Source organism: Athalia rosae, chromosome 2 (assembly GCF_917208135.1).
Source record: "Athalia rosae chromosome 2, iyAthRosa1.1, whole genome shotgun sequence".
Taxonomy (NCBI): domain Eukaryota; kingdom Metazoa; phylum Arthropoda; class Insecta; order Hymenoptera; family Athaliidae; genus Athalia; species Athalia rosae.
The window spans coordinates 28919454-28943112 of record NC_064027.1 but is presented as its reverse complement, the minus strand read 5'-3'; the positions used below and the strand labels follow the sequence as shown (position 1 = coordinate 28943112).

At 38.1% G+C, this 23659-nt stretch overlaps 3 protein-coding genes across 4 annotated transcripts; 1 reads left to right on the top strand and 2 right to left on the bottom strand.

The window, feature by feature from the left end:
* Positions 1-230: 230 nt before the first annotated feature.
* Positions 231-17451, bottom strand: LOC105693148 (probable ribonuclease ZC3H12D). Of its 2 annotated transcripts, none has more exons than XM_012412874.2 (7): positions 16803-17451; positions 4676-4910; positions 4143-4599; positions 3771-4056; positions 3361-3682; positions 2970-3258; positions 231-2865 (listed from the first exon to the last, which is right to left on the bottom strand). In XM_012412874.2, the coding sequence occupies exons 1-7, from the start codon at positions 17151-17153 to the stop codon at positions 2520-2522; spliced, it is 2286 nt and encodes a 761-aa protein (XP_012268297.2). In that variant the 5' UTR covers positions 17154-17451; the 3' UTR covers positions 231-2519. The 2 variants fall into 2 exon arrangements, with proteins under 2 accessions (XP_012268297.2, XP_012268298.1); XM_012412875.3 differs by lacking the exon at positions 16803-17451 and adding an exon at positions 8839-9641.
* A 151-nt stretch (positions 17452-17602) lies between these two features.
* LOC105693150 (fatty-acid amide hydrolase 2-like) lies at positions 17603-21058 on the bottom strand. Its single transcript, XM_012412878.3, has 10 exons — positions 20918-21058; positions 20557-20774; positions 19915-20123; positions 19604-19830; positions 19214-19543; positions 18838-19130; positions 18668-18763; positions 18431-18589; positions 18144-18326; positions 17603-18018 (listed from the first exon to the last, which is right to left on the bottom strand). Exons 2-10 carry the CDS (start codon positions 20578-20580, stop codon positions 17929-17931), a joined length of 1611 nt encoding a protein of 536 aa, XP_012268301.2. The 5' UTR covers positions 20581-20774; positions 20918-21058; the 3' UTR covers positions 17603-17928.
* Positions 21059-21118: 60 nt separating this feature from the next.
* Positions 21119-23139, top strand: LOC105693151 (E3 ubiquitin-protein ligase Mdm2-like). The gene is made up of 6 exons (XM_012412879.3): positions 21119-21347; positions 21457-21501; positions 21574-21702; positions 21786-21937; positions 22136-22315; positions 22401-23139. The coding sequence occupies exons 1-6, from the start codon at positions 21317-21319 to the stop codon at positions 23100-23102; spliced, it is 1239 nt and encodes a 412-aa protein (XP_012268302.1). The 5' UTR covers positions 21119-21316; the 3' UTR covers positions 23103-23139.
* Positions 23140-23659: the final 520 nt, after the last annotated feature.

Below are 23659 nucleotides of genomic sequence, written 5' to 3'. Positions count from 1 at the left end.
GACATACCTTAACGATGCTAATTTAGTGATCAAGTAGCTATATTATTATTATTATTATTATTAAAATATTGTAGTGGTAATAAACATTCTTATCGTAAAATAAATACCCAGTTGCCGTGTAACGCAAATGATTTACCGTGAAATTTTCATTTTCTTCTATGACAATGATTACAAAATTAACAAAAATGACTAAATGTCAAATACATTTCAGAGAAAAAAAAGATTTCAAATAAATAGAAAAACATTTATTTCACAATCCATCTGTAATAACATCGATACAAATTTGTTTATTATAAATATTGGGAAAAAAAAATAATTCAATTATAGGTACCTATATTATTAACGTAATAATATTATCGTTCCTTTTGTATAACGTGAAATATTTTTCACGCAAATCATTTGTCATATCGTTAATTAATCCACTGAAATAATAGAGTTTAATCAATTTCGTTAACACCGCATACCGTATGCGATGTTAAATTATATAATTTCATATATTTTTCCCTTGCGTATTTATTTTATACACGTACTATTGTATCGGATACCCATATATTTTTTTCGACCTCATCTCGACACCAAAATCACTACAGTTAACAATCAATTATTTGTTATAGCTATTATTATCATTCTTATTTTTATTATTATTAGTATTACTAATATTTTCTTCTTCAAATTAGTATTTTTCAATTATATATTCCTGTTTCTTTAGACTAATATTAGACAACGACTTACTGTTCGGTTTAATAACATACTTGGAGAAAAAAGTTCGACTTTATTCTTTTGTAAATAATCCATTCGTGAACAATACATGGTATTGCATTTTTTTCTTGTTCAATATACACATACATGCTTCCATATTCTCTCCTCAATCGAAGCACAAGAATAAATTGAAAACAAAATAAAATGAAAACATAAATAATTGTAGCATTTGGACAAATCAAACTTCCATTCGTTTTAAGCTGATTTTTCATTACTTTTTCTCTTATCTTCGGTAATGATTGGCACGCACTGACGGCTAAATGAATACTCGGCTTTAATAGTTGATATCATTAACTTGGAATACAATTGAAATGGTTTTTTTTTCTTTGTTTTTCGCCCCAAGTATTGATTTTTTGTAAATGCAATGATTTTCCAACGGCAGTAATTTTTTATCAATTAGAGAAACGTGTGTCGTAAAGCGAGAGCTAACTTTCATATTCTCAACAGAACTTGTGCTTGAGGGTCCTCCCTCTTTCTCTCATCCCGTTAATAAAAAACATCTATTATATATCTAACAAATATTTAACATCGAAAACTTTCTACACGGCGAATCATCGAGGCGATTGGTGGCCCATTAAACTGACAGTCTTTATTAATCTTTAGCTCGTATCAATATTGATCAGTAATGTTCTCAACTAATTCCGTACCTTCTTAAAAACATTACTTATAGATGCTTATAGTTAGTCGAGAAATTCACATTTGTTCCTTTTCTTTACCGGAATCGTGAATGACCCTTGTCTACTATCAGTGTTCCTCATATTTTGATATGATACAACGATATTTGTGCATTGGAATGAAGAGTCTTCCTGCTTTTCATTGAAATGAATATTAGTATGGAGGTCATATCGTTCAAAGTCTTGAGGTAAGGGACAGGAATCTGCAGACTCAATGTGAGTCGCATAAATTCCTAGGTACCCATTGAACATTTTTGTAATGAAAGTTTCCACGATTATATCCTAAAATTTATTCCCAACAAATAATATTATATAATAAGTATATGTATATGTATGTATAGGTATAATGCCCCGTTCTGCGAGCTGTAAACGAGATTTAAATCCATCGAATGAAAAAAATAAAAATAAATAAAAATAATGAAAATACACGCAGATAATTGTAATATGTGTGATGAAGACAGCCACGCTTCGCTAAAAAAAAGTTAGCCCCAGGAGCTAGCCTAGCGAGAGTGAATATAATATATAAAAAAAATAATAATGTACAATATAAATAAATTCACGTCGACACCAGCGTCGCATTTGAATACTCCACTCTATAAGCTCCTAGTTTTTCTCAAGAATTTTATAAACGTTTGGATAACTGCGGGATAAATATTTACTTAATTAATTTGCAAATGAAAAATAGCTCTGAAATCTAGACGTCAGCTAGGAATGTTATTGTCTAATACTTCTCACAGAAGAATAGCACGGATGTATTTCAATACTCCAATCATCTAATCGCAAGGCAGGGTTCCAGCCCGCCATTAAGCGTGGTAACCTTATCGAGGACAAAGATAGATCACCTAAACGTCAGCGTCATACGTAATTTTGATTAGCGAACGACTGGATCAGCGGTATTTCTACTCAAATAACGATACGATCGTTAAAGAATCTTCGTCTAAATAACGTTGGCTGAATAAAAGTCCTGTTCCGTAACGTGCAACAAAAATAATATATAAAACAGTTGACTCACGACACACGCAGGAGTCTTACTTCTCTGAAGTTTATCCTCTCTGTTGCTAACATCATTATTTATAGACCAGGCTCTTAAGGCTTCGGAAACATGGCTAATATGGCAGCACAAATTTGCTGAGGATCTGTTTCGTGCCGATGCAATGCCATGGCTGCTTGCACTTGTTCTTCTGGAAAAATATTGGCCAAGTGATAATGAAGACGGCGCCTAGCGTCGTGAGTCTGAGCTCCCCAAGAACTGCGAATACCGGGGGCTGGCGGTGGAGAAGGGAGAAGATTGAGTTGAGGATCCGAAGCTCCTAAACGTTGCGCTCGGGAACCAGCTGGATGAGTTGTACTGTGTGGTGGCCATGCTCGATAAGAATCCGGAGCTGAAGCTATGCGTGTCACATGCTGGTGGCGGTGTTCAGGATGTTCCCAGCTGAGAAATGATAAAAGTAACGGTAACTCCAGTTAAATTCTATTTTGATCCAATGCACAGGCCTCGAACAGAGGGCACGTTTATCTCAAGCCATGGAAAACTACCTCATAGAAACTGGATACGGGGTTTCACTGCTCGCATGCCTGGTAAGTGGTCTGTGTTGCATCGTCGAATGGGTACTAATGACGGTTTGTTGTTGAAGATTCTGATGAGGCTGATGTGGTTGTTGAGTTTGTTGTTGCTGAGGATATCTTCTGAGTTGATACAACCTCGGATCGCAGGTAGGATTTAATGTTAACTGGCGTTGTAATTTTCTGTGCATATTCGCAGGATCAGGATCCGAATTGGCTACACGCGGAACAGGCGGTGCCCACCCAATCTGAGACGGATATCCTGTCAAATAAACAAAGCACGATGTTATTAGCCCTTCATTCCAAATGGATAACATTGAAATTGCAAACTACCTCCAAGTAAATTTTTAACAGAAAAACGAACCTTGGGGATTTTGCGCGCTAGTTATTTGCTGGACGTATCCGGCAGGACTGGCTGTTATATCTGCAGTGACATTTTCAACAGATCTACTTTTAGGGACGGATGACGACTGGACAGATGGAACAGCTGATCGGGCCTTACAAAGCGGCTGGTGCTGAGTTAACCCAGCAGACGATGTTGACGGGGGCAAAGGCAGGCTAATACTAGGCCCTCGTGCTTGAAGGTGACGCTGAGCATGTTCCACGAGACGTTCAGTCACAGATTTGTGCGGGTGCGGCCCACGCTCGGGGTGGCGAAATTTGCACTTGTTCCCATAAGTGCATTTCTGAAATAGAACAAGAAATAAAATAAAATTTGTAGCAGAAGTAATTGTATTTTTCATTCTTTTCGTTGTTCATTCTTTGATAAGATACCTTTGCGTAGGGACATGGAGGCGCAGGGTCAGCTCTTCGAGGTCCTACTCTCAGAAAGTGATCGAGAGTCGGCCCGCTTCTGCCCAAAGGATCGTCTGGAGGCATAAATCTATCATTGACAAAACTGTACATGAGTATCCTCTCTTCGACGACTTTTCTGAACTCGGGACTCTCCTGGGCGAGGTCTCTGTAGTTATCGTTACTAACTACAATGCCATCCAACTCGGCAGCTAGACGAAGAATGTAACGATCGTCATAGCAAACCATCCGCTTTCCACCCACCAACCTTGAGGGAAAATGAAGAGATTGATATCCTGAATTTAATTCGAAGATATGCTCCGCTATAGTTGATAAATTTAAAAATCAACAAACCTGGATGGCGTGAATACAAGGAGACGATCTTTCTCCAGTTCCCCAAGGATCTCTTGTTCGGCGATCGGATTATCTGGTCTTGAAGCTTCCTTCCGCCATTTCGGTACGAAAACTGTAATTTCTCTGTGCCCCCTGTTCCTGAACCAGTCTACGCAAATTTTGATACCTCTGCATGAAAATATCTCCTTGTTTCCATGACTCATTGCCACGTTACTGCCGTCAATAACGACCGGACGAAGAACTGGAGGTTGAGGAACATCGTCGACCGTTATATCAGAGTCCAAGAGGTCGGAGTCGTCGGTAGTATCCGTTAACTTGGGGGAACTCGCCCCCAACTTTATCAACTCTGCTAAAAGTTCATTTTGACCAGGATCTGGACCGAGTTTATGAAGAGCTGCCTGAACCAAACGCTCCGTATAGCCGAGTTTCAACGCAAACTCAACGCGTGCCGTATATCCTGCGATTGAATTTTATACACGCGTTAAAATCTCCTGAGGATATTCGGAGAAAAGTTTTCGGTGAGAAATAAATACCAGGACTCTGCGTAGGTGACGGACCCTGCACCGTGACGTATTCGGCAAATTCGGCGGCCAGAGTGTCCGACGTTGTTCGAGAAACATCCGAATGGGTCGAAGAAGATACTTGAGATTCGAGGCGAGGGTGGACTCCAGATCCAAGTGAATCCTCCGCCTCGTAGTCGCTATCATATGACGAGTCTTCAGCGTCTGCTCCATTCCCTGCTCCGAGTACCGTGCAGTCGACGTACCTCTGCCATGAACAATCCAAATAAGATTACACGTTAATTATTTGTGCAAGTCATGTTAACACAGTTTTGATATGTAAATCTATTAATCAGTGCGTTAATTATTTCAATGTCTTTTTTGTTCTATAAACAACATAGGAATTTTTTTTTTTTTTTTTTTTTTCTTGTTTCAAATGAGTTATGAATATGTGGGTGGATGTATCGTATCGTATATTATCGTCTGAACAACATGTTGTTTGTTTAACGAAACGAATCAAGTCTCATACCGGGTACAACGTACGAACAAAGATATACGTATACAACTAGCGTATCAGTGTCATAAATGCATCCGCCTTTTGTTTACATCTTATATTCTGTTAAAATTATAATAGAATGACCAGGTGGATTTTGCTGTTTGCAGGAGAAAGCCAAGTTACGCATACACCGCGTATACTTATAAGTAAATACTGTCGATGACGTACTAAACGCAGTTGAATTACGAAACGTGTCAAGTTTACATACGCGTGTACGTAATCAAAATAACAATAACACATATCGACAGATAATAGGAGACATAGAGAATTAGGCAAATAATAACGAAGAACACCAGCGGCCCGCGAAATTAACTTAAACGTATCTTCTGCCATCACTGTAGGTAGATGTTGGAAAGACGTCTTGATTTTCCGCAATGTCTAATATAATCAGTTCTTGCTATCTTTCGGCAATTTATCTACCTTGAACGATAAATGCCACGATATATTTACATATGTATAGACCTGTATCTCGAGATCGAAATCTGCGCGTAGTAAAATCGGGTAAAAAGTTAAAGTTGCAATTGGCACGTCGTACGGCACGCAAACTCTCAATTACTGTTCCATACATAGGATCCGAAGCCTTCCCTGCCATCGGGAGAGCGAAGGGTAGGGAATAAGATAAATAAATAAAACAAGAAGAAGATATAAAATATACGCCGGGATCCATTGCGCGTCCTGATCTTCGGGAGCCAACGAATGAGTCACGAATAACGTACGCGATATCGAATCTCCATCAGGATTAAAAGTCAGGATTTGCATATCCCGATTCCATCTATGTACCTATACACATACACCACACTTACGTACATAGCAGGCACGTTTACATATATGTAAATACATCTGCTAGGTATACATATGGCATAACCCCGAGCTGCTACCGCGCGTTCAAAGGTCATGCCCCCTTGGTTTCTAAGATTATGAATTTGAAAGAAAAATTGCAGAAAAATAAATAAATCAAAAAATCGCGCACACAAAAACGGGTTGGAAACCGCCGGTGAATTTCGTACATACGTATGACCGAGGTAAGTAACACATCGAGTTACGGAACCGTACCAACCGTGACATAATAACATTTCCGGTTTATTACTCTCCTATCATTATACCGGATGTTCTGATGATTAACGGGAACTTTTACAGGTGGTGAAAGTAGTCTTCTAACCGGATGCGAAAACCCGAGCCGTCGTCCATTATATTGTTATTATTATCATCGTCATACCGACTATTATGATTATATCAAATAATAATACTCGCAGCAGGTGTATCTCAGGTATTAACTAAATTATAGTTGTTCGGAGAGCGAATGTTTTATTCGACTATAAGCTGATCCTAATTTTCTGCGACTATCTGAGAGCGGCGGGAAGAGGGAAGAGAAAAAAAGGAGCCAAAAAACCAAAGGAATGAGAAGAGGCCAGCGACGAGGAGCTTCTGCAATGAATTGACGATGGCAACTACTAACCTTGCCAGATCAGCAGCAGAAGTAGCAACATCAGCAGCACACAAACTAACGACACTACTCCCGGATCTGGTCTACTGGTCTGGTCTGGGCCGGTTACCCTGGCCTTTTCTAGCTACTTACAATTAGACGAAGACGAAGAAGAAGACGTCGACGAAGAACCGCGAGATTACAAACGTCATTTCGCTACGTACTCGGTTGTATTCCCATAGGATAATGATAAATCCTACGTACGTGATTATAATACGTACAGACACGTAGAAAATTTCTCTACAAATTTATGCATTTCGAGGAGTAATATATCTGTAATTTATCTCCTTCGCACGGGATGTCTTATACTTTGCGCATGTTGCGTCCGTGCACGCTTTGAAGAATTCATTCGCTTATTTCGACCGCGTGACAAACCCCTTTTGCCACCGATAGAATAAAAAACCATGTATTATACGACGCACGATGATGTACTGTTGAGTGAAATGACGTGGAAGTGATATTATGATATACTATACAAAATGAAAAATGAACGGTATAATTAAACGCACGCGTACTTTTTATCAAGAAACGATACACATGTATCGAAAAACGTAGCCATACACGCACGCCACGCACACGCTCGCGCCTTAATACATTTTTTTTCCAAATAGTTTTTTCGTTGCTTTTTATAGGTTTAGTTTTATTTTTTCTTTACTTTTTTTTTTTTCTTTAATTCAGCTTGCAACGTGACGCCGTGCGTCGTCGTGGCGTGTGTTATTCCAGTTTCTTATTCTACGCCTCAACTGCTTCGGCTCAAAACTATTTCCACCTCTTTTTCTCCCCCTATTTTTTTTTTTTAATTCTTTTTTTTTTTTTACTATGACCCGATAATTTATGTATAGTACGTAGACGCACTGATGTGCCTAGCAATATTAAACGCATAACAACGTAACTTTCGTATCATGGAGAAAAAAAAAAGTTACAACAGACAAAAAGAATAAAGAAACTTATAGACAATTATATCACGCGTTATGAGTTATTCAGTCGCGTCAAAGACAACGAATACATCATATAAAATTGTGCGTTGATAACGAAGTGCAGTAAATACCGCATATATTCAATATAAAATTATATCATCAGATAGTAATTAACCACATTCATTCTATTACACAGTTACAATGCGTCATTGCTGTGTTATATTATTATTTATCGCCATGGGGAAAATTAATTAAGGAACGAAAAACTTTTCCATGTATTAGAATACGCATACGCACGCAATGACTATACACATATCTAAAAGATGTACGATGAATAAAATTCTTCTCCTTTTTTTTTTTTTTCTCTTCTTTTTTTGGTGGTGTTGCAAACGCTCCGCTCATTATTTATTGCAGCGAGTCGGTGAAAGTAAAATGAAGAGTGAATAAAAATATAAGATATGTACATATAAATAAATAAATAAATGAATAAAAATGAACGAAAATAAAAATGTGTAAAATCATACATATACATGTATAGTAGATGTTATATAGCAGCAAGGCGCTGAGATTTCGATGTGGTATAATATGAGTGAAAGATTTTGCAGCAATTCACGACGGCGACGAAGGACGTCGATGGGAAATTAAATACACTTTCGTAAGTTTTCACCGAGAAAGCGGTGTGGTGCGTAATATAATTGTACAGATTAAAGTCATACCCCATAAACGAGTGAAAGAGAGACAGAGAAAATGAAATTCGACAAACGTTATCGGTGCAGTTACCTAACTTATCGTTGACAAAATAACTTACCAAAACTATCAGCGAAACTTTTGGGAGTGCACAATTTAGAGATCGTAATGCCTGTTACAAACCGAGATAATACGCTGATTGTTTTAGTTTCGCTTTCTCGTGTTTCTTTTTTTTTACGTAAAAATATTTAATTACGTTTATCTTATCGGTTGACGTATCTCAATTGTGAGGTGTGTACACCTATACGTGTATTTCAATTTTTTTTTCAAATTGTATAGCATATCATCACATGGTAATATCATAGAACATGGTGCCTAATTTACTAAATAGGTATCAGAAAAGAAAAAATAAAATTAGAAGAGCCGAAGATCGGAAGACTTTTGAATGATATCCGATGCTTGTAATATATTCATAAAATATATATCGCAGATATGTGTGTAGAAATGAGGGAGCAGAGGAGAATAAATTTGCGACATAACGATTGATTCTCACCTTTCCGGCAACCGTCATCCTGCTATATCCTGTTTCTTGAATTATAATTACGATATATGTGTAAAAAATAATATCCTCCTGGAAACAGCTGCAGGAAGCTCTTACAGATCTCTGGGTTATTTAAGATTATTATACGTATATATATTGTTGTTTCGTTTTTAGAAAATTATTTTTATCGCTTCTTCTTATAACTCCGAAACTGAATAACAGTAACAACAATCCAATAGAAAACAAGCACAAATATTTTTCTTGTAAAAACTTTTCTCACAGTAAATGCTCACGAAACCATCCCCACATTAACCTGCAGCACTTTCACATCCGCCTTCCTATGTAACTCGATTATTAGCAGTTAATTCGTTTTCAACCTTTTTTTTTTTTCCTCTCTTTCTTATCTCGTGTTTCTAAATATTATTACGATTATTATAAATATTCGTATTGAATCACCACAAGAATAGTTTCAATACATCACGTATCTATAAGCACAGTTATTGTTTTCACGTGATTTATATTTTTAAAAATATTCCACAGGTATATATTTTATATTTTTCTTTAATTTATTAAATTTTTTCTCTCTCGTATCACGATTGAATTAATCTCTGTATTCATATAATAATATTCGGTAGAGAAGTGAGAAAAAAAAAAACAAGAGATTAACACAAAATAAGTTTTAACACTGAGCGAAAATCAAATTTAAAGGGTACAGGGTCGTCGGGAGAAATTTAATGAAAATTAAATGGTATAACACAGCATATCAACGTATATTAACGTACAATAACGTAAGTGTGATGAAAATTTGTGAATTAAAAAAAAAAAAAAAAAAACGGGACCGCGGGGCCAACCGTTCTTGGCGATAGCCGGTTAGTGAATGGAGCTCGATATACAGTCGCAACGGTCTCGACTACGTCACGTCTTCCCCGTTCCCGTTTCTCTTCCCCGTCGAAGGCGCGATTAAATCTCGATCCCCACCCATCCCAAAGGATCCATCCCTTCCTCTCCCTTTCCCCACCCGCGGTTCCGGCGCGGCATCGGCAAAGATCTTTCTTTAAAAAATCTAAACACGCCAGTGTACTTATGATTTCATTTTATCTCATTTTTCGCCTCTTCTTTGGTTCGTTTTTTTGGTTCTCAAATTTATTTGTATCTTTATTTAATTTTATTCGCTTTGGGCTACTTATAAACCACCTACAAATACCAGAATTATTTTTGTATGTATCTCCTATACATGTGCGTACGTATGTATTTACGTTATTATACACCGCGTTCACGTTGCTGTATAACGGCGAGTTTTCGAATAAATTTTTCATTTATTGAAGTTTTCCTTTTATACGTTCTCCCTTTGATCTAAAAAGGATGAGTTGATTTTACGAAGAAAGATAAAAAGCAGACAAGAAAAAATCGAATTAAAAAAAGAGCTATTGAATTATAAAAATTCAGCCGCGCCTCTCAAGTATGCTTGTACGATATTGTACATACATATACACGTGGTTATGTATAATCGATTATTCATTTATGATCCACCCACGTAGGTATATGTATCTACATACATATATATACATGCGCCTAATGATGTGAAGTCATAGAATTTGATTCCGACGCTTTGCTTATATTCCATATTTGAACTTAGAATAATAACGATAATTATCATCGCAATAATTATGAAAATAAGTGGTAGGTATACATGTGCGCGTTGTTCTAGGTAGACGATTAAATTACATCTGCATGCATTTATTCCTTTCTCGTTCGGAAATGATGAATAAAAAAAAAATCTAGAATCGTCTGAAGTAAAAAGAAGGGGAAAAATAAAAAAAAGTAGCTTCGAGGAGGATAACGACGTTGCGACGTTACGTCGGACGTCATCACGGTCGCCAACTCCAAGTGACCGATCGACCAATGGACAACGGGGACGTTCGAGATCCGGGTGTGGACGGTGTAATGGGAAGGGGCATCAGGGGATAAGAGGATAGAGGGAAGGGCTCATTGGACACCCGGACTCTCGAGATACCTGCGGCACAAGCAGTAGCAACGGCAACGGCAGGAGCAGGAGCAGGAGCAACAGCAGCAGGACACTCGAGAGGCATAGAAGGAATAAGGAAAAAGGAAATAAGGAAAGAGGGAAAGGGAAGAAGAAGGGGGAAAAGTTGAGTGCGTGTAAGGATGCCACCTGCCTGATGCCCGCGTTCCAGTAAAGAAAACGGTCAAAGACCCCGTATAAATATATATCTGTATACATATACCGCATACAATAAAGTCGCCGCCGACGTCCACCCAAGCGGCGCACATGACCACCATTTTTTCAATTCAATTTTCTTTCTTTCTTTCTTTTTTTTATCGTACAAGTTTTAATTTATTTTTGCATTGTAAATAGGTAAAGGAATTTTACATGTGGGACTGAACTTTTTTTAGTTCCTTTCATAATTCCTCAGATTTTCTTTCTTTTTTTTTCTTTCCTACACATCAGGCGTTTTTTTTTTCCCAAATTTTAATTTCTAATTATAATATCGAAGTAAACTCGGAGGTAAAAGTGCGGGATTTCGTTTTTTAATTCCTCCTGTGGTTACTAACAACGTCATTTAGTCTATTCCAAGCATACCGTAGTTTGTACGTACATGATAACGCACATGGGTACATTGAACGTGTATGTAATGTATATTATCGATGCAATATTTAAATATATCTAATATCTATACCGTAACACGTTTACGCAATTTGACCCCCATGTTACATCATTTATTTCTTTATAACGTATTTGTTATACGTGCGTATATTTTTTAACTATAAATTTTGACTGTATAAATATTTTCAGAGAAGACAAAAGTATTCTTCCTCTTTTTCTTCTAATTGTAAGTTATTTTTCATAGCAATGGAAAGAATAATGGAATAAAAAGCTGAAAAGATACAAAATTGATTTTCGTATGTCCTACTCAGAAATGATAAATGCACTTCCGTCCAATCGTTTGATTTCAATCGATACAAAATCAATCGCGGATGGTGATTGGTTCGATCGAATGCGTAGGCGTTTGGAGTATGAACATTTATACGTGTGTAAGTATAGGTATGCGCATAATATATGTATGTATACGTACGGATGTAAATTTTCTAAACGTACATATACATATGTACTTTTTACATATGTAGTGGAAGCGATTTCTGCTGAATATACATATACGTATACACCTGTACCGCGCTATGCTGTTGGGGATATTTCTCTTCGAATGAATGAACGAATTAGTGAATGAATAAATAACCATCGAATGATCGATTCGAAAAAACTCATCATTAAACTTTTAAGAAAAAACTAAAAGAAGAAAACAAAGAAGAGCAATAAATCGCAGGTAATATATGGGAAATCGAGTACGGTATTTCATGTACATATTCGTATGTTTTTCAGTATTTGCGGAAAAATTCAAGCCCATATACGAAGATATATATGTATAACTTGCATATACTATATACTGCGTGTATGTAAAGTGGATGTGTAATATCCTTGATTGTGACCCAGAGCCTGAAGCCAGAGTAGGTCCGGTGAAAGATATCCTCGACTCTGACCTACTCTCGTCATCATCATCAGCTGTGCATTACTCTCCGTACATATATATATATATATATATATATATATATATATATATTACATACAATAATACATATATGTATAAAATTCGTACACCCATATGCGAATGATGTCGTAAATTTTTCAAATGGAAAAATATTCATACCGTCCGCTGAAGAGGTGATAAAAAAAATATCGTTTTATCCTCAAACGCGAGTCAAACGATTCTAATAGCTCAAATTAACAATTTGTATTCAATCAATACATCTTACGATCAGACTGAGGGATGAAAAATGCGATGTGTACGCACGCGTGTTGAATAGATCGGTATATCATAACATGGAAAATCATCGACGTAGTCTTTTTCATATCAAATTCTGCTTCATCTTCGGTTACACCGCGTTAGATTCGGTCGCGTTGGCGTGATGAAGGCTGACCGGTTTTGTTTTCATCAAAAATTTCATTCAAGAAGAGAAGATAACTATACTATACTATATGCGTCTACTGTAGTCAAACCGTCGAGATTATACGAGACTATTATCATCATTATCGAGATTCAGAAACCTGTTATATATACTTGTAAGCTTTCAGTTTGGTCTCGACTCATCTCGTCGCTTGACCAAGTTCCTTTTATTTTATATTTTTATCGTTGTCTCTTCCTTTTTTTCCAAAAATCTTAATTCGCATACAATTTATACAACACATGGCGTTTGATCGGTACGTAGAAAATAGACGATAAATCGCCAATGACTCTGATTACCAAAAATTTATTTCGTCATGGTTATATACCGCAGTGATCCTGCGACGCGGTAAATGAATACCTGTATAGTTATCATTCGATATATTCGCACGTTTGAATATAGCTGTGTTGAAATTTGTTTGGGGGGGGGAAAGAAATAGAGAATAGAAAAGAAAATAAACAATTTTTACGGAGTGACGTGCGTCGTTGGATGATGGTTAGAGGTAAAATATAAATACCAGAACTTTCTTAATACCCGACAACGACGGTTGCTGTGCAAGCACATACTTTATAGTACGGTATATTTCATGGGAGGGAAATCGACAAAGTTTCACTTCGATGTTTGCTGCACCCCCACTTTGTAATAACGTACAGAACCATTAAATTATATACGGCAAAACTATACGCGAATCGACGTCGCACATTTTTTGTCCTCCACTAAACAAATGTAAGAAGAAAATATGTAAAAAAAAAAAAAATAAAAAAACACGCAGAAAACGAATAGTGGATTGATAATTTGTGCGTGTAGACACACGGGCAGTTGTCATTGAAAGATATATGGCGGTTTGGTTTGGCTATGCATATACATATAATTGGTCGCTAAACGTTCGATGTTTGGTTTGCACTAACAACCGGTTATAGTTTTTGGAATATGACCATATTATACGTATACGTATATATACACGGTATGAGTGAAATAACTACTACGTAGTATAATATAAGTTGTCGCCAAATGTCACAGATCCCGGATCTCCGGTTATAATTCTTAGCCAGACCGCTGCAAAGTCCCTTATATAATATTATTGTATATAAATATGAATATTGTTATATACTACTTACGTATGTACAACTTTACTATGTACGAATGCTCGACCGTTAGAAGAAAAAAAAAAATCTCTAAACCGTATCACACTACCAGAAAAGGCGATCGATATTTGCCGTCACTTAAATTACAATAATTATAACAACGATAATGTAAATTTATGTTAAAATGTATGTCGATGTTTTCATGATAAAACGCAAACCTTATATAGGATCTATATTTAGAGTTTAAAGACGGCACGTGACGAATATCCTATCACGAGTTCTTGGATGTGGCTATGTATTTTTTCCTCTTTCTTCTTTTCCATTCTTATACTTGCTCAATTTCTTTTATTTTATTTTTATATTTGGTCGTAAATAATTTTTGCCGATCCTATCGTAAAAATCTTTAAATAGAATCTCTTGGTTGTGCAGTTCGAAACGCGGCAGCGCACAATTCGATGCAATTCCAGAAGTGCAACAGTATTATTACTCGAGAATACCTGTCGTTTATTTTTTCGTGCAAGGGTTCTTCTCTAAGGATATGGGGAATAATATTATGCGCATACCGAAGGGACGGTTTACGATCTTACATAATTACATATTTACTTCGACGTGTAACGTCTTCTAGCAACAAAACTGCAGCAAATATACAAGGGCGGGTTTTACTGCATTCGCGTCTAGACAGTCCACGTTGGTTGTACGTTGCAATTGGAGTTATAGAATTTTTTTATTGCCGCTGCAGCAGAGATTTTTCATTGCAAAATTTTGCAATTTTTATCCTCAGCTGAATGTGGTATAAAAGTTTTGACAGTATTACGATATTATAGTTCTTTGCCTCAAGGATAATTCGTTTTCGAGTGTTCTTTTTTCCGATGGTTTTTTCAAATATATTTTCATGTGTGCGATAAAGATGGTATGATCTTGCAATGTTTTTAACCGATCGTTGGGAATTCCCGCGAACTTTTGGCAGCGCTAAATAAAAACAACAAATCGTTAATAATTCTCTTCCGATAAAATATATGAGCATATTACGAGGAAGACGCGTTTTTCTGTATCGTACTTCGGGTTATTCCACCGGTCGCTGATGTAGAATGAAAGAAATTATCCTCCTGTATTCATAAACAAATCGCTATATAATACGAGGAAGTAAACGATAAAAAAATATTCCACATTTGCCACACGAACGTAAATTCGCAAGAATCAACGTCAGGAATTCGAAATTTAATCTATACCATACGGTAAAATTTTTACAATATGATGATGAAGAGATATTCGCTTTGAATCGACGACGACATACATTCTAAAACTATAAATGAGACGGGCAAACTTGCGAAAGGACACGGAAGTTGCAAACCAAGAAGAAAAATGACGTATGAATGACGTCAGTACAGAGCTGTTTTGAAGGTTGCACAGCTGCGGGTCACGACTATACAGCAATAATATCATCATCGCCATCACCACCATCATCGTCATGAGCCTTTTTTTTTTTTTTTCAAGAAGAAGAATTCAAGTAAACGAACATTTCTTTCTCCCTTCTTTGATATCTGATATCGTTCAAACAATCTGTCCATTACAGCATGTGAGGGGTTTGATCTCTCCCATTTCTGATCGACAGATACATAATCATAACACCAGCAACGCGAGCAGCAACATACGCGAGACAAACAGACGGCCATGTTTACGTGGAAGGTGCGGCCACAGCCTAATAACCCGAATGAAACCGGACACACGCGCTTCGCACGGGTTAGAGAGTGAATTATAAGGATATAGGTATGTAGATATATACCTGTATATCCATAGGGGCACACACTCACACGCCTCTGAATCAGATTTCTACACCCATGCACAAGGTGGCCCAAATATATGAACACACGATGGGATTGACGTAGCTTTTATACACGAGGATCGATAGATCTCCACTATTAAATCATTACCATTTAAGGAAAAGTAGAAATTCATCTGACTACTAGATATATTAAAATAAATCAGAGAATCTAATTCGTTTGGCTCTCGAACAGAGTTGACCACCCCGTACATATAAAAAGACATAGATCCTTGTTGAAGTTTATTCGAAGCTGGTAGTGCCGACAGTTTGCTCCATGTGTGTTGATTTCCGCACATGTGATGCATAGGTGTGAGTCTAAGGTACATGTGTTGGTAACTCGTTGGAAATATGAGTATGAGAGGTGGAGATATTCACCAGTGATATTTACACATACGTGATCAGGTATATGTAGGCGGTAGGAGGTAGGTTACGTTATGATTCAAGAGGTCCGGCTCGAATAGTCTGGAAACGTGTTAATGGTACATCTCAAATGAACGATGAGGACTGCAAAGGAAGAACAGACATAGGTGGGATTGATGACCTCGTGTCAGACTAATACATGGATGATCATATTCCACACATACCTACAGATCTTGTCCTCATACACGATATACCTGATATGTTAATCCTACGTACACATGAGAATTGAACCGCGTATGTGTGCACCACAGGATGTGGACTGAGTGGAAGAAGGCTTTTAATCTGCGACCCACCAAATCTGAAGAACTGCAGTCAACAGTTTATGCAATGTTGAATCAATTTTTGAGACATCGGGAGTTAACGTATTCTTGTTCCAATAATATCAATGATCAACGTTGTAGCGATCTGGAATGATCTTAACTCGCATTATTGAATCATTGAATTTTGTTTACATAGCAGACAGCAAAAACAATCAACAATCGCTCGTCGCTAGGCAGCGGCAAAATGGCGCTAGATTTGTTAAGAGCGACTAACCTGAATTTATGATTGTCACACCGACGTCACACCTAACCTGAAATGCCCATAATCTCTTTCTATTGCTATTCCATGCATTATCTTTTCGGACTGACCTGGACTTTTGCGGTGATCTCTGAAACAGCATCCTGAGTTGACGTCGGTCCCCCACTCCAGTCGCACTCCAGATCCCCGTTTCCGTCCCCATCCCGTATTCTGAGCGGAGTTGATTCGATGAGTATTTCCAACGGCACGAGGACTTCGTCGAAGCCGGCGGTTCCTGTGACCTCTTCGCCCTTAAGATGAGAGCTTGGTATCACGGACGAAGAATGAGGAGATTGAGATTCGGGGACATCAATCTCCGACAGTGACAGACGTGCACCGAATAGTCGGAATATATTTTCCGCGCGATTTTTTAACGCTCCAATATTTTTGCGCAGGACGCGTACGCGCGGGACCTCGCCCATTTCTCTGACATCTCATCTGCAATATTAAATTTCCCCCGATCTACCCCACTTACGTATTTAGTGCGTCAAACGCCGAGTTTAAATTTCAACTACATAGTTACGCGAAGAAATTATCTCAACACATTTCGTCGATATAACGAATGTTAACGGAACTGAACGGAGCCTTCTCTTTTCGACCCGCACACTCTCTCATAATCACTGACAAAACACTATCAAATCACACGCACACCGTTAAATACTGACATACATACTTCATGTGCATCAATTCAAGTCTAGTAGGCGTGACTGGAGAATAGTAGGATTTGCGGTGTTGACGCCATCTACCACAAAAATTTGATATCAAGTTCGTGGGGGGTCTTCTTCCACGAGGCCAGCAACGTCAAGTGAAGAATCCTACAGGTGCAATGATGGAACGAGGAATCCGATTTGGATGGTTCAATCACTTTGGAACCTTTTAAAACCAACTTTTATTACCAAGAGTATAAGTAACTTTAAATAAGTAACAGCCGTGGTTTGGCTCATCTGCGAATAATAGTGTTCCCACGACCCGTAATACATCACAAGTATAAAATAGGAATGAAATTTTCATGAGAATGCTCAACGACTACCATAAATGCCATCAACTCCCCTGTCACATCCTCAGAAGATGAATTTCACAAAATTAATTTTTCTAAGCTAGGAGTCTTAAAATAACCATGGATAACAGTTTTGTGAATGTGCTGCTACAAACCTTGTAAAACATTCATTACTTGGACCATGTATTTTGTTTTTTGAGCTAAGAAGGGTTGACCCATCCTCCAAAAGCAGACTCTAACTCTTTCGCAACTGCTAGACACAGGTGATCTTGATACGGGGCAGCTACGACCTATAAGAAAAATTGAAACACCCCTTAGATAAAAAAATTACCTACAGATATGTGCGGTTTCTAAGAGTTGTGGACAATAAATAACTTTTATCAATTTTCGATCCCCGTTTTTAATTGATATTCACCTGAATTCCTATAGGTAGACCATTTTTATCCAACCCAAGCGGTACCTGACAAGTCGGAAGATTTAGTGCATTAAATATGCACCAATATCCGAAATTGTACGGTCTTAGATACGCAGAGTAATGATAGCCCGCCGGAAATGGCGAAGAAGGATAAAAAAGCACTCCGTTATCTCCGAGCTTCATCTGAAAAAGAAAAATTTACGCCGTTGAAGAACAGTTCTTTCTATTTTTATCTTGTTATCTATTTGAAAAAAGACAACCGAATGAATGTGGTGTGATGATCTTACCAGCAACTGCTTCTTTAAATTTTCAGTAGTCTCCTCAGCCCACTGGCTATTTTCCTTTGGAAAATAATCCTCATCAATTAATTTCAATATCGCAGCTGCAGTCACCTGGCTTCTGAATGTAAAGAGATTGATGATTTCTGCCTTTGCAGATGTACGATACTGAAAGAACAAATAGATTAGATCTGATGATAACAGATTTTTATTAAGACACTCGTCATTTTATATTGTTATACTAACTTGTCTGTTTGTTAGGTTGTACCTAAATTCTCCTTCCTCCTTCGTCATCCAGTATCTCCATAGTCTGAAGCTCGATTCTGTTCCAGGAAGTTTTACCTAAGATTGTGACGATATGAAGAAGGAGTAATAATATTATGAACTACGTGAAATGTGAAATTCAGTCAAGAAACCTTGGTAGCAGATCCAGTAATGTTCTGAAAATGTGCCACAACTTTTCTAAGGGCCTCTCGAAGTTCTCCATTGATTTTGCTAGTTCTAATATCTCCAGATTCTTCTTGGTAAAAAATGTTAAGTGTCTTCAGATTAACAGGCTCATCGAGTTTGAGTTTATGGACTTTGTTGCCAGCAAGAACTTTCAGAAGCGGCGCCAAGTCTTCAGCCTTTTTACAAATCGGTCCAACTGCTGCCATAGAATTTTCGAAATCGTTTTCCCTCATCCCCACACCTTTAATTGAAGTTATACCTGGAAAAAACGAAGACAGTTGTAAAAACTGACATAATCCACGACGTTCCATATGATTTTTCCATGCCTTCCCTTACCCTTACCTTGAGATGGTTTGTAACCAAAGACGCCATTGAAGAATGCTGGCATCCTGATGGAACCTCCGATATCACTAGAGACGGTCATTGGCACTGCACAGGATGCAACAGCTGCAGCATCTCCACCACTGCTGCCACCAACAGTTCTTGTTGTGTCGTAGGGATTGTTTGTCTGTCCATAGACATTGTTCCGAGACTCTGTCCACAAGTTCATCTCAGGAACATTTGTTGAACCTAATAATATGCCCCCTGCCGCTTTTAAGTATCCAATGACTGTTGCATCCTCTTCGGAGCGATAATCTTTACGATGTACAGATCCCACCGTGTGGAGAAGACCTAACAAAATGATAAGGTGCAAGGTAGAATTAGAAAGTTGACCATCATTTTTACTCCTACCTTTAGCTCTGTTGCTATCTTTTGTGGTAAAAGGAACTCCAAGGAAGGGTTTTGATTTTTCTAATGATGCTGGGTCTTCATGATCCTTTAAAAACTTATCAACTTTCTTAGCTTCTTGAATTGCCTGGTCGTAACATTCCTCCACTATCATGTTAAGCATTCCATTGACTTCTTTGCATCTTTCGACAAAAACTTGGACCACCTCTTCAGCAGATACCTGTTTATTTCTGTTGATAGAATAAAAAAATAAACTTTCAAGACAGAATGGAGATTGATCAAACCCAAGACTTTAGGCAGTGAATTTCATGCACCTGATTTTTTTGGCTAATGTTACGGCACTATCTTGTAGTAGATCATTCTTTATAGGAGGCACCTTTTGTATTTTGTTCTGATAGTACAACTTGAAACAAAAATCTATGACCAAGTCCAATAAGACGTGTATTTGTACAATCACAAACCACAGCAGATCCAGTGCAAACTTCTTGAACGTCGTTCGTCGCTGGTTCTGCGGCTTATTCTCCTGAAAATATGCAGTAAATATTTAATACCATGACATAAATATCTTCAACATTGTTACAATTTCATTGAACTGAAGATCCTTTTAGTCTGAAGTCATATCTCCTACCATAACAGAAGTTAACCATGACCTATTTATTTACAGTTTCGGTATTTGAAAGGTATACATATATCAACTTATTTCATTATGATAACATTCCAGTCAGATATCGCCCTTGCAGAGACAAATCGGAACGATTTTTTTCTCCCTAACAAGGATTTCAACTAAAAGGCAACAAGAATTCTATAGGACCAATTCCAGGACATGATCAAAGTCCAAACTCCAAAGTTGAAAGCGATTTCTATAATATGCGGGCTTAAGAGTTTTGCAAATAAACTGGAAATTTACTACAATGCAAATGTCAAATAATAAGTTCGAATAAAGTATTCATGTATACCTTGAGGCGCGCCGAATTGCACATTGTTTACGACAATACTGTGTAGATTCTAAGATAATTCGACTACGCAGCTTCTTTTTCAATTTCAGACGCTTTCCTCAATAAGGTAACAGAATGGTGACAGTGAAGACTACTTTTTCAACGTCCTCTCTCAATCAGTGCTCTCAGCACAGTACCATTCGGCTCGAAGTTCAATGCCACACTGCCGTACCATGGGGCTGTTCATGACGATGACAGTCAATTATTTAACGTACAAGTGTTTCATGACATTGAGCATTCACATAAGCATTCTCACTCATCTCTGATAGAGGAATACATTACAGTGATACATCAGTGGGTAGTTTTAATATTATTTACTCACTGATATACAAGTATAAAAGCTTTTGTTGGCTTTAATACCCTTCACCGCCTCAACGAGTGACTGAGACTAGCGACGAACGTGTAAATTATAATCGTAATTATCGCAAATCGAAAATTACTTCAACAAATGATTCATTGATGCATTCACATCGTGAAAGTAAAATAAGAAAATGACGTTCGTCACTCGACCCGTTTAGACCAGTTCAGACGTGTTGCGCCGTCCGGAGAACTCAACTTGCAAAATTGTGAACCTGCATACCGCATACCTTTGAGGCGCTGTCTTATGCCCGACGCCGACAGCGTCGTACTCAACTTTTCACGCGGCACACCAAGCGTCGAGGAACGTATTCGGACCAGAATTCGTTGGTGATAAATATACGGTGTACGTAAAAAATTTAAGATGAGCATATCCGTAAACACCGGGCCGTCCGGTAAGTACCTAAATTATTTTGAAAACTACGTTCCAAAATAACAATCTTGGTTTAAACGATGCGTGACAATTGCATAAGTGAAGGTTATTCAGTGGTAATTTGTTTTTAGGATCTCTTCATGGATGGCTTAAAAGACGCCCGGATTCAGAAGATGGTACGTACCACAGGGTGCGGTTCATTTTCGTTGCTTACACTTTCTGCACATGATTACTAAAACTAATTTTAGATGGTAAAGAGGAAGGAAGAGGGGCCAAAGCGCCACGATATTCGTGGTACGTAACTCTTGAGAGTGAATCTCCACAACCCACTGATGAGGATGATGAATCCGTCTATAGTGTACAGGATAAAGAAACAGGTCTGTATATCAGCACGTATTTTTTTATGCATACATATAGCAAAATCACTCACGACTCTAATGCACACCTCTCTTTGGTACAGATTATGTTGCAGATACTTCTGACACATCTACTAATACATGGCTCAGTAGCAGCGATGCTGGCGATTTATCTCTTCATGTTGAGTATGAAGTTGCCTCTCTTTCAGAAGGTCCGAATCCATTTGACAATGACGAGTCCTCCTCTGGTGTGTCTGTACGTATTTGCAATTTTTCATTGATGTGATTATTTTTCAGTGTTTTCCAAAATTTTAAATAATTGATGCACTACTGGTAAATAATATGCTCATGGATTCTACATAACCTTTTTTTCTATTGAATCCTGATTAACAGAACTTTGTTAGGGATGTTTGTTTAATAATCCTGGATATAAACTGACACTTATCCCGTTTAGGATATCGTGACTATGGGTGTCTTGACCTTTTGTGACTCTGACCTCGGTTTAGCGGATAACAGCAACGATTCACGGAGTTCGGTTGACAGTGAGATCGGAACAGCAGACTATTGGACATGTGTTCAATGCAATACCAAGAATAACAATCCCCTGTTCCGCTATTGCGAAAAATGCTATCAGGTATGAATTCTATAAATTAAATACCCCACAACTAATGCCATAGTCTACGAATTGGATTGATAACGATTTTCTTTGCTCCATCAAGATAAGGAAAAACTTTTTCCCACCTCGGCCAAAATGGCGAAAAAGGAAACGACATATTGAGTCCGAAGGAGGGAGCAGTCAAATTTCTGATCGACATCCGAAGCAAGAATTGACAAGTGCAGACTCTGGGCTTGGTTCCAGTCAAGATAGCAAATGCTCCTTGACACTAGACATAAATTTAGATGCTATCACTATGCCAGGTAACGAGACGGCTGGCTCTCTGATGCCTGAGAACACAACTGATACCGTCGACGGTAAATGTTCAGAGTCCACGCCAGCGTTAAAAACTAATCTAAAAGAAAAAAATGATGACCGGACGCATTGCGATCAAGTGGACGTCTGTGCTGGATACCTTAACACGAGTAGTGGGGTCGGTCCGAACACCGATGGGTTGCCTTCGAGTCAGGATGATGCCCCTAGTACTGGCACTGCTGCGTCTGACGGCGACACATCATTCATTACAAATGAAACTCTCAAACATCGAGATAAACTTCGCGAGGCGGTAGATACAACACGAGTTGAATCGGATAGTAAGTTGTGCATCACCTGCACGGCCGCTCCTAAAAACGGTGCCTTTGTTCACGGCGCAGTTACGCATATCTGCTGTTGCTATCGTTGTGCGGTAAAAGTCTGGTCAAAGACGAAACGTTGCCCGATTTGCAATAGAAGGGTGACGAATGTACTAAAAGCATTTTACACCTAAATAAACAGTTGTCAAACGCGACAGCAACTGTCCTGTATACATTTTTCATCAATACTCCCCTTCCCGGCTATAGCCCCTCTGTATCTATCGATAGGGAAAAAGTGCATACACATATTTATAAGCGTAAATACACGTATCCAGCGCTTATCAAATATCCTATAACCGGTGATAATGCAAAGTAGTCTCGTACGTCTTATGTACCGCGTATGTACGTAGGCGTGTGTCTCTTTGTATAAATAGATGACGCATACTAATTAGCCTCATAATCATGACCGAGATAACAGCTTTAAGTTTCATCCAGCGTATAGTTCTAATCTTAGCGATACACGTTCGATAACCGAGAGCAGATCAAACGACCCACAATTCCATTATTGCATGCCATTCTATGCTCAGTGGACGCGACTGTACTCATTAAGTGACAACATCGTGACAGACGTTATTGAGGCCCCTCGTTATTTCGTGGCCTTCTAATTCTGTTCATTTATTTCCATCCTCATTTACCCTTTGTTCTTTTCTCTCTAACTACTTCACATATCTCCTGTTCTCTGCTCCATTTA